Source organism: Lagopus muta, chromosome 8 (assembly GCF_023343835.1).
Source record: "Lagopus muta isolate bLagMut1 chromosome 8, bLagMut1 primary, whole genome shotgun sequence".
NCBI lineage: Eukaryota > Metazoa > Chordata > Aves > Galliformes > Phasianidae > Lagopus > Lagopus muta.
The window spans coordinates 4,701,309-4,716,898 of NC_064440.1; the positions used below are offsets into that span (position 1 = coordinate 4,701,309).

General features: G+C 35.5%; 1 protein-coding gene across 5 annotated transcripts in view; it reads left to right on the forward strand.

The window, feature by feature from the left end:
* The window catches only part of LRP1B (LDL receptor related protein 1B), a 584,143-nt gene that overhangs the window by 362,532 nt on the left and 206,021 nt on the right, over nucleotides 1-15,590 (forward strand). For all 5 annotated transcript variants that reach the window (XM_048952659.1, XM_048952661.1, XM_048952662.1 and 2 more), the window contains exon 8: nucleotides 13,948-14,170. In XM_048952659.1, the coding sequence (XP_048808616.1) occupies nucleotides 13,948-14,170 (223 nt within the window). The remainder of the gene's footprint in view (nucleotides 1-13,947; nucleotides 14,171-15,590) is intronic.

Genomic DNA, 15,590 nt, shown 5'->3' on the forward strand with positions numbered 1-15,590 from the left:
TTATCAGTGCATAAGTTAATAATTTTCATAGACGATTAAATAGCTGTTAAAGCAGAGCTTATAGAGCATGTTTTGAACGTACCCTGGCATGCTTTGAGTTCAGCACATAGGACACAATTAGCATTACTAGTTTAATTAAAAATAATAAAAAAGACACAACAGCCAAGGGAAGGTTGTTGTTTTGTATTGTAACTGAAGAGTGCTGCTGTGAATCTTAGTTCAAAGTGCTTCATTCCCACCAGTCACTGTGCAGGGATTTGAGGTTCAGAACTCAGGTTGTGAATGTTTGTTTGATTCTGACTTCCCAGCAACGAAGACTGTGTTTCAAAGTTTAGACATAGGAACAAAGCAATCAGGATTTTCTAAAGGAACTGCATAACTAATTCCCAGGAGTTGATCCTTTGTTTTGCCATAGTTTTCAGTGGGATTTGGGTACTATGCAATCATCTGTGCTGATTATCAATGCTGCTCACGCTCTACACCATACTTTGATACACATACACATCCAGGTACCAGTAAGAAGCAGGCTTATAGAAGCAATTACTCATTGCTGAAGATTTCAACACCTTTAGAGAGCACAAAGTAGTAGCTTTGCTGCCCTGGTCTTTGCCTTCTTTAGGAATAAAATGCAAAAAGACAAGGAACACATCTTTTAATAAGGTAAGAAAGGAAATGGCTGCTTTGGAGCCAGAGGTGTTTGGTATGTTCAAACCCAGGCTGTCTTCCACCTTGTCACAGACAGCAGCAAGAAACTTGATTATAATAGCACTGGAGGCTGTAAGGTTATTCACTGGGGTTTCGTCAGAGAAGGACAATTACACTGAAACAAAATGGGGTGGGGGGAAGCCTCAAGGTAATTTGTGCTCCCTTCACCTCAAGCTGATTAGAGTAAATTAACTGCCTTTGCAATTAATGTGCAAAGTAGATATTCATTATTTTTCTGATGGCAAATAAAATGTATAAATATAACACGAATAGTCTTGAAATGTATCTTGTTAGTTATGCCTGTAGACTATTTGCATTCAAACAAACAAAAACCTTCCTGGCTCCGTTCCCTAAAACCGATTCTGATGTTGTTCTGCATCAACTTTATTTTAATATAAGGAAGTTAAAATTTCCTGCCACATAGGCACACTGAGATAATATGCTTTCAGACTTGAGAAGTTGTTTGCCTGAAAGGGATTTTTTTCCTCAAGCTGTTTTGAAGGAGTACTGTTCAGTGTGACTTAATGACCATGATGCATTTACAGAAGCCCGTGAGACCGAATGGGATGCTTCATAAATGCATCTCATTAGCAATCTCATTTTTTCATTTATTTCTGATGACATGAGCTATAACTGTCAGGTTTTTTGTGTGGGAAATTTTTTTAGCATTGATGTTTAAGTTTGTAAGGTAACACGAACAGCTCAGCTATCAATGCATCGGTTCATGCCTACATAGATTACTAGATTGAAATTACTTTGAGTGTTGATATAATCCTATAGCTGGCAAGAAATGCTTTTTTTTATTTCATACTTCTGCAGTTGTCTCTGCCTTTTTTTCTAATTTAGTTATATTCTGGAATCATCTTCCTCTTTAAATCCATCTAGGATAGGTTGGTGTTTGAAAGGATTATGACAGAAGTTATGTATGCAGGTATCACCTGGGTACTCTGATTTTTTTTTTTTTAAGTTTCTTTTTCTTCTCCTTCTCTCCAAATCTATGCCTCTTTCCCATTATTCTTCAGAGTGCTGTTCTTACGTGGCTACATTTCATATGTATCAGAAGAGCAGCCAGGAAGCAGACTAGATGGAGCTTGTGGAGAGAGTGATAGGACAAGGGGAACTGCTTCAAGCTGAAAGACAGGAGATTTAGATTAGATGTCACGCTGAAATTTTGCACTGAGAAGATGTTGAGATACTAGAACCTGGAGGAGCTGTGGGTGCTTTATCCCTGGAGGCGATCAAGGCCATTCTGAACTGGGGGTTCTGGGCAACCTGATTTAGTGGCTGGCAACCCTGCCTGTGGAAGGGGAATGGGAAAAACTATACAGTTTTTGAGATGCCTTCCAACCTAAGCTAGTCTATTAAAGTAGTGAGATGGCTTTCAGTTTTCTGTTTTGTGAATTCTGTCATGGTTTGTGACTTTTGGAGCTTCTCCCAACTGAACATACTACTGTTCCCTGCTGCTCTTTGGAGAACTAGTAAGTGTGACCTATGAAGCACTATTGAGCTGAGCTGTCTGCCAGCCTAGAGGCATCATGCACTTCATATTCACATGCCAAAAACTTTAGGCCAGCACAGGGTAAGTTGCTGCATTCATTGGGAAAGATGGATATCTCTAACCACAACAGCTATTCCCTACCAGTGGAGCTGACTGAAGCTGCTGCAAGATTGTCATTAATTTGATTGTTCCTGTTCTTACTGCAAGATACATGTAACATTTTTTGCCAGACTGGACAATCAGTATGAAGAAAAATAACTTTTTTTTCTTCCTGAGGGGAGATGACATTATGAAGATTCTCCTATTTTCAAGAGATTATAAATCCATCAAATTTACCTCTGACTGGCTAATGTTAATATCAGTGCTGTGATAACGTATATGTTTGGGTAAGGGTTTAATACCATATTTTACTTAAAGAATAGTTAAAAAAAATCAATGTAAATTGAATTACTTATTATTCTACCTGTGCAATGATCAGAATTTTGCAGTACTGTCATTATCCTTTTCCAAAATGAAAGCTTCATAGCTTAGCATTTACAAATGCATGAGTGGAGTGTGGGTTTTCTGATCTTTGTCTATTAAATCATTATTAATGCATTACAAATGAAAAGCAGTTTCCCCACCCATTTATGTAAAGGGTCATTAGTGAATAAGCCATATCCTAGAGTCATCCAATAATTCTTGTCTGAATGTAGTTTATATAATTGGTACCAATATGCTAGCTTGCTGAATATGAAGCTCAAGAAAGATTAATAAAGATTCATTTGATCTCTGCTGAAAATTGTCAGGGAAGACTTGACTGTAAAATATTGAATGCAAACTATATCTGACTGCAGATTCTCAGGAAAAAAAAGTATTTTGTATGGTCACTATCATAGGCAGTAAAGTTGTTAAAAATGAGAATAATGCCGCTTTCAGAAGATATGTGTACTTAGTCATTCCAATGAATTCAAAATTAATGAAAAATTCATGACCCCTCCCAAAAAACCTCCTTTCTTATCATGGCTTCGTTGAGGAACAATGGCAGTACTGAAGATTCCAGTATCTAAGCAGCTGCATGAAGCGATGAATTATGCCTAAAATTTATAAGTATATGATGTCTAAATGTTAGTGAAACAAAAAGAACAACGTGGAAATATTTAAGTTCTTCATTAGAAGTACTATGACTGTTTACTTTCTGATATCATATTACGAAGGTGGATTATCTTATTTAATTCCTTGTTTGTGATCCTTATTTCAGATCATTCCTTGTTTTTAATTTGACTTGTAAATGCAATTCTGGGAACAAAATGATTTACTTCATTGGCAGTTAATGAGTAAGTTGGACTGCCTGTTTTTCTTTACACGTTGTCAAAGGTGAAGAGGTTACCTGGCATCAAGTAATTCTGTAACGGCTGATTAAAAAAAATATTCTAGCTAAGAATCTGTAGTGCAGAGGTGTATTAAGACTTGCAAAGAGTGACAGTGTCTGAACCAATTTTTCCAGTAGAATGTCTGTTCGCATTGGAATAAATTAGTTTATTACTTAAGAAAAAGGACAATTTATAAAAAGAAATACATAAGTATTATATCAGAATAATTCTGCTGTTATAATAGTATAGGTGCATGTTTTCTCGGTGAGCCCTAAGTGCCTCCTCATTGCTGCCTACAGAGTGGGGTCCTCAGTTAGATCAGAGTAGTTCCCTAAACTGTGATGTTCACTGCTTAGTCACACTAGGAAGCTGCATGTGGAGGATCAGCTCTGTCAAATGCAGATTGTCTCTGTTTTCTGTGCTTTGCTGAATGGCTATATGCATCTCCGTAGAAAGAGTCTTCCAAAACTTTCTGGGCAACCTGTTCCAGTGGTCTGTCACCCTTACTGTAAGGGAGTTATTCTGCATGTTAGTATGGAACTAACTGTGATAATTTTTAGGCCATTTCTCCTTTTCCTATCATTATGCACCACTGAGAAGAGCCTGGCCTCATCCATTTGCCTCCCACCTTCCTTTAGGTATTTATAAACATTAATCAGATCCCCCTCAGTCTTTTTCCCAGGCTTAGCAAATCGAGATTGCTAAGACTTTACTCACACAGGAGATGCTCCAGGCCATTTCTCATTTTTGTGGCCCTCTGCTGGACTCCTTCTAGGAAATTCCTGGCTTCTTTGAACTAGACATGGTATTCTAAATGTGGCCTCACCCCGACAAGGTAGAGGAGGAGGATCACCTCTCAGTCTGCTTGCTGTGCCCTTGGCACCCTAGGATGCCATTGGCCTTCTTGGCCGGAAGATTATATTGCTGGTTCATGGCCAACCTGTTGTCCACCAAAACATTCAGGTCCTTCTCAGCAGAGCTCCTCTCCAGCAGGTCATCCTCTAACCTGTACTGATGCCTGTTGTTGCTCCTCCCTACATACAGGGCTCTACATTTGCTCTTTTTAAACCTCATCAGATTCCTATTTTTCAAGGACTGTATTTAAGTCAATTTTTGTGTATTTATTTATTGTACAAAGTGGTGTATGTTTTCATCTGAGATTTTCCCCTTTGATGTCATGGATTGTATTTTATACTTTAAATCAGGAGCTTTGAGGACAAGCAGTATCAAAGAACATACTACTGCAATCTCATCAGCACGGCATTCTAGTTGTCTTCTCATAAATGTAGTGAAAGAATGCTTAGATCATGAAGTAAGAGTAAAATAAGCACACAGTTGTAGCTCCCACATTAAGGCTGTCAGCTTTCAACAGTCTACACCTTTGTGATTTCCAGAGACAAGAAATAGTTAATTGGGTTTAATAGCCACAGATACAATTTCCATCCTTGAATTTGTTGATGAGAAGAAATCCTCATCCTTCCTGTTGACTGCTAATTTACCATTACCTTAAAACATTTTTTTTAAAAGCTGGGGTCTGACGCTTCTGGGACCTACACCTCTGAATATAAGCCTAGCCTTTCATCAAATCTGCATGCAAAGGAGGAGCCCTGAGATTTCTAAAGCTTGCAAAAAGTGAATTTTTGATTAGTTTCATATAATCCTCTATAATGATGATTATTGTAGCATTTTGTGTAAGAGATAGATGAGACAGGATCTCAAATGCCAGCTATTACTGACATTTAGTTTGGCATAGGTCACAAAATATCAAGGAGAAAGAACTGTTAAAAATTATTTTTCACGTTAATAATACTTAATTACTATTGTAAAAATGATGCCTTTTTCATTCTTAATAACTCTAATGTAAATAGGAAAAGTTGGTGGTCAGAAATTTCAAATTTGAAAACAAAGCTTGTTTAATTTAACATAGAAATCTGCAGTGATGGGTGTAGGTGATGTACAAAGCATAATTTTATCTCTCCAACAAACTGAATGGCTTTGTTGTTGCATTTCATAGTGCCAAAAATTTCATAACTAAAATTTCTAAAACTGGACTGACAGAGTCATTTGAGAAGTGGGTTTAGTTTCAGGAAATTATCTCCCAAATTGCCCACTAGTGTCTGCATAGCCACTTTAAAAAGCTGGCTATGCTACTGCTCTTGCTGTACTAATTTAGTCCACTTAGCTCTAGGCCAGTAGTCTGATTGTTTTCCCGTTAGCCTGAATTTTGTTAGGCTGGAAATCAAGCACACTTTCAGGGTTCTTCCTTTTTATTTTTTTTTTTCTGCAAGTTCTGAACAACTAATGATTTTCCTGTGTTCTTTTTTCCAAAATCCTATTTTTAAAAAGTGATTTTTTATGTTTATTTTTTTCTGCAAAAAGGAAAATGTTTATTAAGTTTAGGAGAAAACTGGTCTTGAGCTTTTTTGTTATTACTATGAGAAAACTTCATTACAATCATAATTAAGCCTTTGAAAATAACTCTGTCAATGTGCTTATTCTGATAGGTACTTGTGTTCTTGTAGATATTTTAAATGGTGAAGATACACCATCCCATTATTGAAGAAATCATTCAGAGAAGAATACCATAAATATTGTGCTTAAAAAAATCTCTACTTGATTTTGAAGAATATGATGGACCACGAGTTTCCAATGAAGGAACATAATTTTTATTTCTTTGAAATTATTTCACTCCATGTTGTATATCTGATAAAATATATTAAATTGTCCTCTGATGTAATTACAAGGAAGATCCAAGATCTATATGTTCATCATCGTGTTCTTTCTAGTTATAAATTTAAGTACATCTAAGAGCATGATTTGAGTGTTAATACACAATATTTTCTGAATATGGAGAAGCCCATGTGCCAAATATTTTTGATTTTGTATGTACTGCACTGTAAAAACAGAAACACTCATATTAAGCAAGATAAATATTTTATTAGAGTGTGTATGGGTTTGCTCCCTATTTGCTTTGATTGTGAAGAGCTTGTGAAAGAAAATAGAAATTGTGTGAAGAGATTGTAAGATGTATGGTTATCTTTCTATCCTACTGTATTCATATTCTATTCCTACTGTACCCAGAAATGGTGGTTTGGAGAGCCCTTTTTGGTTACCATGCTGAAGAGCGAGCTTATTTTGGTGAAAAAGGGAAGAGACAAAACATTTAAGGGTCATTAATACTTCTAGAAAGCATTACATATGCTTAATTGCCATCCCTAAGACAAAAGGAATTAATGGGCTAGGGGACATGGTTTAGTGGGGAGATATTAGAGGTAGGTGGATGGCTGGACTAGATGATCTTAAGGTCTTTTCCAACCTTGGTGATCCGATGATTCTGTGAAGGCTTTTATTCCCTCTAAAGTGGAAAGGATCAAGAATGATAAATTCTTCACAGGATTTTGCTTTGATAAGCTTAAACAATAGGAGAGCATACAATTGAATCAGTGTAATAAATCACTGTCCTGAATTATGGTATTCCATTTGCTTTATAACGTTTCTGAGCATGCTTATTTCTGTGTCTCCAAGGAAATTATATAAACGTGTTTTGTTTTCTTTCCTGACAATGGAAATAAGTTTGGTTTTCTCTTAGCAAAGGTAGACAATTTTAGCAGGAAGAAAATAGTTACAGAACTCTTCTCCTGGATTGTGTTGCTCTGCTTATTAAGAAGTACAACAGACAATTTGTAGCTACTTTAGCAGGGAGCCAGATATGGTTCTTTTTAATCCATACTTAAATTCACAATTTCTTACTCTCTTCCCTAGTCGCAGTGCTGCCTATCTTACTGCAAATCAGAAAACCTTTGTTTAAACTGGCGACTTCTGTGTTTAAAAAAAAAAAAAAAAAGCATTATTTTCTTACAAATGTTCCCTTTACAGCATCTGGTTTCGCTTTGGCTGGTTTTGCCTATATTCTTTTGTGAAACAAATGGTGTATTTGAGCTAGGCTCTGTGCAGTGAGAATAAGCTGTTTAACTGACTTTTTTTTTTCTAAGGCACATCTCTTTGCTTTTCTCTGTGTGGTGCTAAATCCACAGTTCTCTATGAGAAAATATCATTTTATTATTTTACAATTTTCACTCATTACCAGGAGTTTAGAATATTGAGAACATTTTCAACATATGTCCACCCTTACGTTGCAGAAATCACAGAGGAGCTCTAATGAAATTTCACTACTATAAAGCCTTCAAAACATTCACCTATCACTTCCATCACTTCCTTCCTAAAACAGCTATGAAGTTAAAACATTTCTCTAGAGAGCCTTCTGGTTTTTAGCCCATCTAATACACCAATAATTTTCAAGGGGAAGTTATTGTTATCATGATGGATAGATGCTAGAAAGGTGGGAGGAAAAAGACCCCAAAACAAAGTGTCTTGCCTTCCTATCTTAGGGGGGAAGGACCTTTTGTCCCATATGTCACAGCTGTTTTAAATATTATGTATCATAGAATCACAGAATGGCCTGGGGTTGAAAAAGACCATAAAGATCATCTAGCTTATGGCCAAATCATATTCCCAAGGACCTTAATGTGTCTGGTATGCTAAGGGTCATGTCCAGTTTACCACCAAAAATGTGTTGAGTCAGTGTGGTTGATTTATTTTGCTTCATGTGTTGATAAATAAAACTACTGAACTCAGAAATCAATTGAAATATTAACAGAGAGGAAAATGTTCCTAGACCATGCTGTAAGACATACTATTAATTAAATGCAATTTAAATTATATCAAATAATCTTCATTTAGATTAAATGCAGTAGAAATCAGATACAAGATTTCATATCTGTCCTCTGCTGATAATTCAGTAAATAGACTGACACTACAAAGATTGTGTATGAGTGGACCATCCCATAGATGCTTTCAGGCACTCTTAATTTATTAGCTGTTTTTCATCTCCTCCAAAGAAAGTTGCTTGTTTTGTCATGATTTGTATGATTTCAATTATTACATATTTAATTATATATATCCAATGTGTAAGTTCAATTATATAGTTTATCTTGCTGTATTTATACTGTGTGCTGTAGTGTATCTGGCTGCTTCCACTCAGTGTCAAAGGTATTCTCATTAATTCTTAAGCAGTTTTTTTTTTTTTAATACTTATTAAATACTTAATAATTTAAATGCTTATTTAAATACTTATTTTGTTATTAATTTTCATTCCATTTCTACAACATCAGTTCTGAATTTTTCCCACACCATAATCTATTCTCTGAATTAGAAAAAAGTTTCTACCTTGGCATCACTCATACACACCAAAGCATACGTTTACTTTTTCCGTTGAACAAGATTTCTACCAATACCATCAGGATATCCTGAATAGTTCTCTATCTTGGTAATGATCCTTTCAATGTAATTTCTGAAATCTGAATACTGCATTTGCTACTCTCACCTCCTCTTGAAGCGTGCCATCGATGCTTTTCCTTTAATCTGGATGGCTGTGGTCTACCACAGTAGCAATGTCTAAGAAAGCAACCTTTCTGTATATATATTGTACTAAATTATGTTTATTCTCCATTCTTTCATTTGGTTTTAAACCACAGCATACTACAAATACCTGATAGTTTATTTTCAGTACATCTGTCCTGTCTAAGCAATTCTGAAATTGTGCTTTGCTTTCCTCATAAGAGGCTCAATAACATGTTTGTCTTCCAAAGATCAATTGAAGGAGCACCTGAAGTATAAGAGCCAGCTTGGGAGCTAGGGGAGCAATGAGTACTGGAAGCAGGCTGGCTTCAAGTTATCCAGTGAACAGTTTAGAGTCTGGGGCCTGGCAACGAGATGTGTGAGCTTCTGGGCACGATTATGTGTATCTCTTTCCTATTACAAAGAATAATTAAAAATTGAGGAGAATAATGAGTAAAAAATAATAATACTACATATGAATGTGGTCAACTGTAAAGCAAAGTTGTATTTGCCAGGGAAAAAATAGCCATTTTTTCGTTATACCATGTAGTATTGTTCTTTTTTATTAGTAGTTTTATTTTTTGCCAAAAGAGTTGTGGAATTGTGAGACTTTGTCCCCTGAGAATTGTCTGATTGTGCTACACGTTATTTGGTTTCTTAGATGCATAAGAATAGATTTCACTCATCCACCGGGCCAAATGTAGCTTTGCAAGGAGAGCTCATTTCTTCCAAGGCTAATTACATGGGTGGATTATGAATGTTGTGACTGAAAGCTTGGAAAACAGAAGTAAGCAATAAAGAGAAGCCAACGGGAGAACAAAAACTGAACACAAGGATGGTAAGGGAGGCATATAATGTTTTACAGCTGAACTAAGTAACTATCTGGGTCTGAAAGGAAATTTGTATTGAGGACAGATATCTTTTGTCAGAAGAGAGCAGCAGGTCTTTTGAGGCCCGCGTAGCTAGTTGGGAACATGGAGAGTAATGATAGAGAAGAGATGAGTCTGTGACCACTAGCATTGGAACTGGGAAGCTCACTGTTGTCTCATGTGGCATTCTTAATTAAGCTTAAATTAAGTTTTATTTGTAATGTGGCTTTGTTGCTGTTTGTCATTCATGGGGTTTTCATTTGAGGATATTTTGAATTATTACAAGGATGTTATTGATCAGATGAGGAAATAATTCCTATGCTTTCCTATCTGAAACCAAACTCTTGACTGGAAAAATCCAACCATCAGTTTTTCAGGCTTACTGTTCAGTTATGGAATGCATTGTGTTTCATAGCCTGGAGAAAGTAAGCTAAGAACTGGGAAATCAGCAGAGGGAGGAAGATTCATGTAATAGCTGGTGATAGGATGGCCGTAAATCAGCAGTGTAATAGAGCTGTGAAAATAGCAAATGCCATTTAGTGATGGATGAATCTCCATCAGATGCAGGGAAGTTACGATGACTTTGTACAGATACCAGTGAGCTTTCCTCTGGAGCAATGTATCCAGTGCTGACCGTGCTGTGGTCAATAACTTGACCTAAAACTTGTATAACTGCAAAGAAGGTTGTCATGAAGAACCTGTCTGATGAAATGAGAAGATTGACTTTATTTGCTTAGCTCTAGCTGCTCAGTGGACAGTGGAAAATTGTGCTTGCCATCAGGAAATACATTTAGAAAGGAAAACAAGTGAAAGAAAAACTGCTGAAGCCATAGTGTGCTGTATAAATTAGTAAATTGTGATGTAGTCATGAGAAATCTTCACTGTTTTTTGGAGTGGTTATTAGCTGCCCAGGGGGGTGGTGGATTCCTGGAGGTGTTCAGGAAATGTTTAGATGTTGTACTGAGGAACATGGTTTAGTGGGAAATGTTGGTGATAAGTGGATGGTTGGAGTGGATGATCTTAGAGATCTTTTCCAACCTGGGTGATTCTGTGTTTCATAAACATTAGAATAAGCCATTCTGCCACAGCCTTTTGGAATGAGCACTGGGACAAAACAACTAAATAATGAGTCTGACAAGTTTGAAAAAAGGTTATTATCTGGTGCCTGCAAAGCACCTATACTTGAAGAAGATCGCCCATCTTGGTATTAATTAAAAGTTGACAGAATATGTGTTTTTTAGAGTTTTAAAGAACTAGGAAATTATTCAAATTTTCTGTGCGTGAAGTCTGTAGCTCTCCAAAGAATAACATGCCTAAAAAAAAAAAAAAAAATTCCATTTAATGCCAAAGATTTTGCAGTTTTTCTGCCCCAGCTAGCATCCTCATTCATAGTCTCAGAAAATAAAGGCTGTAATGACCACAGATCTCCTTGCCCCTCATGGAATGAGCTGTACCTCATGGTCAGTACTAATGCATAGTACGTGGATTGTACAGGGAAATGCAAATGGTAAGTATTTGTGCTGAAACAGCTCTGTGGATTGATAAAGATTTCATCATCCTCTGCAGAAAATGAGAAGTCAAATCTAGCCTCATTTGTGAGCTTCAGAATTAGTCTTAAGTTGAAATTAATACCCGTGTATCCTTGAGAACTCCCAAGGCAAAGGAAAAAACAGTGTAACCGTGGGTCAGCTTCATGTGTTAGAAATGCAGTTCTGATCTAAGCCTTACTATAAAAATCCGTTAGTATTTTAATGCAGACTTGCGTTTCAGATTTAGATGGTAAAGCATCTAATTTTCCTAACTTCCTAACTTTCATTATGCTTTGATCATGTGGCAACAGTTAGGTGATTACTTTCTTGCTCTGTCTATTGCCTCTACGTTAAAAGTTAATGTTATTGTCAGTCTTCAGGAGAAGTAAAATTATTTTTCAAAATTAAAAATTTGTATGTTATTTACGCAGGAGACATTTTTCCTTAGCGCAAATGATGTTAATAGAAATCAGATATTTAGGAAACAAAGAAATACCTTCCCCATTCCTGAAGGCTGAGGAAAAAAAAACTATTTAAATTAGCTGTTTTTTTCTGTACCCATTTGTTACTTACTTGTAAAAGTGTTTTCCTAATCGTGCAAGTAAATATAATTGTAGAAGGTAATTATCATTTCTAACTTTGTATATTAGTCTTATACCACGTAGAACCATTAATCTTATGTAGGAATGATGTTTGCTAAGCAAACAAGTGGAGTCAGCCTGAACTCAAACTTTGGGTCTTTGTAGCTCCTCTGTGTATGTGTGCATGAGGACCTATATAAACATACACGTGTGTTTATATGTATGTGCATAAATATATATAGGTACATGTGTGCTTGATCACAGCAACAGCACAACTTCTGTGATTGCAAAATGAGCTTTGATTTGAATAACTGAATCTTAAAATACAAATTTCTACTATAAATCTAAATATGATCCCTTCAAATTATCAACATCCAATGTTTTAACTTATTTTAAATGTAATAGCTGTTAGACTTATTACTGCTGATTAAATACACACACATATATTCTCATTAATTTATTTGGCTGTTTTCATTCCAAACAAAACATTCGCTTTGCAGACATAATTTTTGCTTTGCATATCATCTGTAGCATGCACATTTTGATTAAATGAATTTAAATGTTAAGTGTGTGGGGTTTTTTTTAATGTTCTAAAAGTGCAGCTGTGGTATGGAATTACAATGAAGGACAAGACAGGAATTCAGAATGATTTTGATTAATCAGATTCTCTGTCAGGAATGGAGTTATCCCTCAGTAATATGTTAGGTTAAGTTTACTCTGCCTTTATGACCTGGTGATGGACTATGTGACCTTTCAAATTCTCCTCAAGCCCTGTTTTATGATTCTGTGATCAATTCTTTTTAGCATTTTACAGCTACTCTGTCTATGCTGCCAATAATTCTTATGCCTTCAACATTTTGGCTGATGTTCTAATATTTTTTTTTCCTATGAAATACTCTTTGTCTACATTAAATAAATAATAATCCATTCTAAATATGGTAATAGTGAATGATGTGGTTCTTATTTCGCTACACAGCAATCATGTATTCTTTCTAGCCTAATATTTCTGAATGCTGAATTTCTGTAATAGGTTACAGGGCTATAAATTACCGTTCTTCAACATGAGCATATATCAGTTTTTTTGTACTGTTGATGTAGGGTTATTACCAGTAATGGTAATAATTGAGGACATAATTCACTTCATTTGCAAAATGAAATCCTGATTCTCAAGGTAGTTTTAGTAGCATTGAGTCTGGAATTGCATTATTTGTTATAATATGTTAAAGTCATGGCAAGGTGGTCTTTGCTTGCAAATGTGATTTAATCTCACAAATAGTTAATCTTGTTATAACATTGTCAAGTTAATCAGAATTGATTTGTTTAGTAAATCCACTGAATACTAATCATTGCTTGTGTTGAGAAGATTTAGTAGCAATTTTAAATCTTCAATAATTTCCCTTTATTCTTGGATGAAGTGACTCATTGAATTTCTGGAAATCTTTTAAAGACTGTTTTTCAATTGGTAGCCCTGTGCCAGTCAGCCTCTGAAGATGTTATAAATGCACTACAATGATGCATTGTACATCTTCTTTAGAAACACATTTTCATAAACGTGATATTATGAATTACCGTATTTGCTTTACCTTATATGTAATGAATTGTTCTCCAGACCATCTAAGTGCTTCCTGGATTTGTCACTCTTTAGTATTTGTAATTAATAGTGATTGTGTGGATATATTTAAGATTTCATTATAGTCTCTATACATGTATACACTGACCACAAAAACAAGCAAACCAACACAACACAAAATTATTCCATCAAGGATCTAAATGAGGTATAATGAAATTCATTCATGCTCCTTTATGTATGTTTCTGTATATTCTACTTAAAGAAAATATGTAGCTGTGGATTTCTTAGAAGATATGGTGAAGTTCTTTGTTAATCACTGTTGACTATTAATAAATTTAGTCTCTCAAATGACAAGGAATGAAATCCTGCTTTGCACAGAGCCACCGGGAGCTTTGTGCTATGCTCGCACCTTTTGAAACTCACAACATCTTATTTTCTTTCCACAGAAAGCTTTTCTTTACAGACTATGGGAATGTTGCCAAGGTTGAGAGATGTGACATGGATGGAATGAACAGAACATGGATAGTGGACTCTAAAATTGAACAGCCAACTGCTCTTGCACTAGACCTCATCAATAAATATGTGTACTGGGTTGACATTTATCTGGATAATGTGGAAGTTGTTGACTATGAAGGGAGAAAGAGGCATACAGTCATAAAAGGGAGACAAGTAGGTATTTATTTGAAAAAATGTAGGAAAATGTAATAATATCAATATACAAACATGTATAATGTCAATAAACTTTAAAAGATCCACTGCATGTTTTGTTTTATTTGCAGTTTAGCCACATTTTGCAACCTATGAACTTCCTTGTAGTTCTTCAACAACGCACCATTTAAGTCTCAGTTCCCATTGTAGAAGACTTTAGGAGGGAAAATATGGAGCAATGGGAAGATACCAGGCAATAAATTACTAAAGAACATATTGTCAATTCAGGAAGGGAAGATTAACTGGTGGAGGAATGTTAAAGAAACAGAAGAACAGCAGAAGTTATTCACCTGTTCAAACCAATGAAAGTGACCTTAAATCATATTTTGTGAATGGTAGTGATGTTTTCTTCTTAATTGATCCAGATGTTCAGCGTCATAAATACAAACACTGAGTCTGGAAGCTTTTGAGCAGGACTATATCAAGCTGTCGTTGTTTCAGTTTGGAGAGCAGCAGAATAATAGTTAGCAGTTCTACACAATTGCAAGGCTCATGAAAATCAAAGTTTGCAGCGATCAAACCATTATTGGTTGCTAGTCAGACTATAGGGACTGGTGTGGATACCTTGGATACATGTTTCTGCTTGAGGTTAAACAGGGTGTGCAGGATGTGCACGTAGAACAAGTATTTTACTCGTTCTGCTGTGGTTCTTTGCTCAATCACCAAATGACAAATTGTTAACATAGCCAGCAAACTATTCTCAACAAATTTCAGAGGTTAAAGTTTATTTCCTAAGTACAAGCATAGCAGAAGTCATGGTTTCCAAATATACAGGCTTTTTGATCGATAGCCTTTGTGGCTTTCAAAGGGCTATTCTTTGTAACAAACAACATTTCCATTCATGCGTGAGGTAGCAGAAAATCTGTAGAAGTAAAAACTTCCAAAATAACTAAGATTTTATACTCTGCACTATAAAAAGAGTCACACTGTTAAAATTGTAAATATTCCAATGTTCTTATGGGAGTTAAATAATAAAGCTTTAAACTTTGAACTAATGGTAACGGCGAAGAAAGAATTTTAATGCAGAGGAGAATACAGAAATTTGGTACAGATTCATCGTTATCAAATCTGTTTTCTTTTCCATTTATGGTTTTACTGTAGTTGGATTGAATTCCTATTGGGTCTTAGTGAAATATTGCCATTGATTTTATTTATTCATTTAATTTTTAACTGCTTAAAAGCAGAAAATGATGGAAAATTTGGTCAACTTGAGATAGTTTTCATGAACCACTGAAATATTTGATGCACGGCAGCTTTTGGATCATCTTTAGTTTTGGTTTGTGGAGTGTGTCTGAATTTCTGAGTAAATGAGCTGAGTAAATACTCTGTGGTGAATAATTTATTGATTACACTAGTAAGAATTTCAGCCTGTAAATGTCTG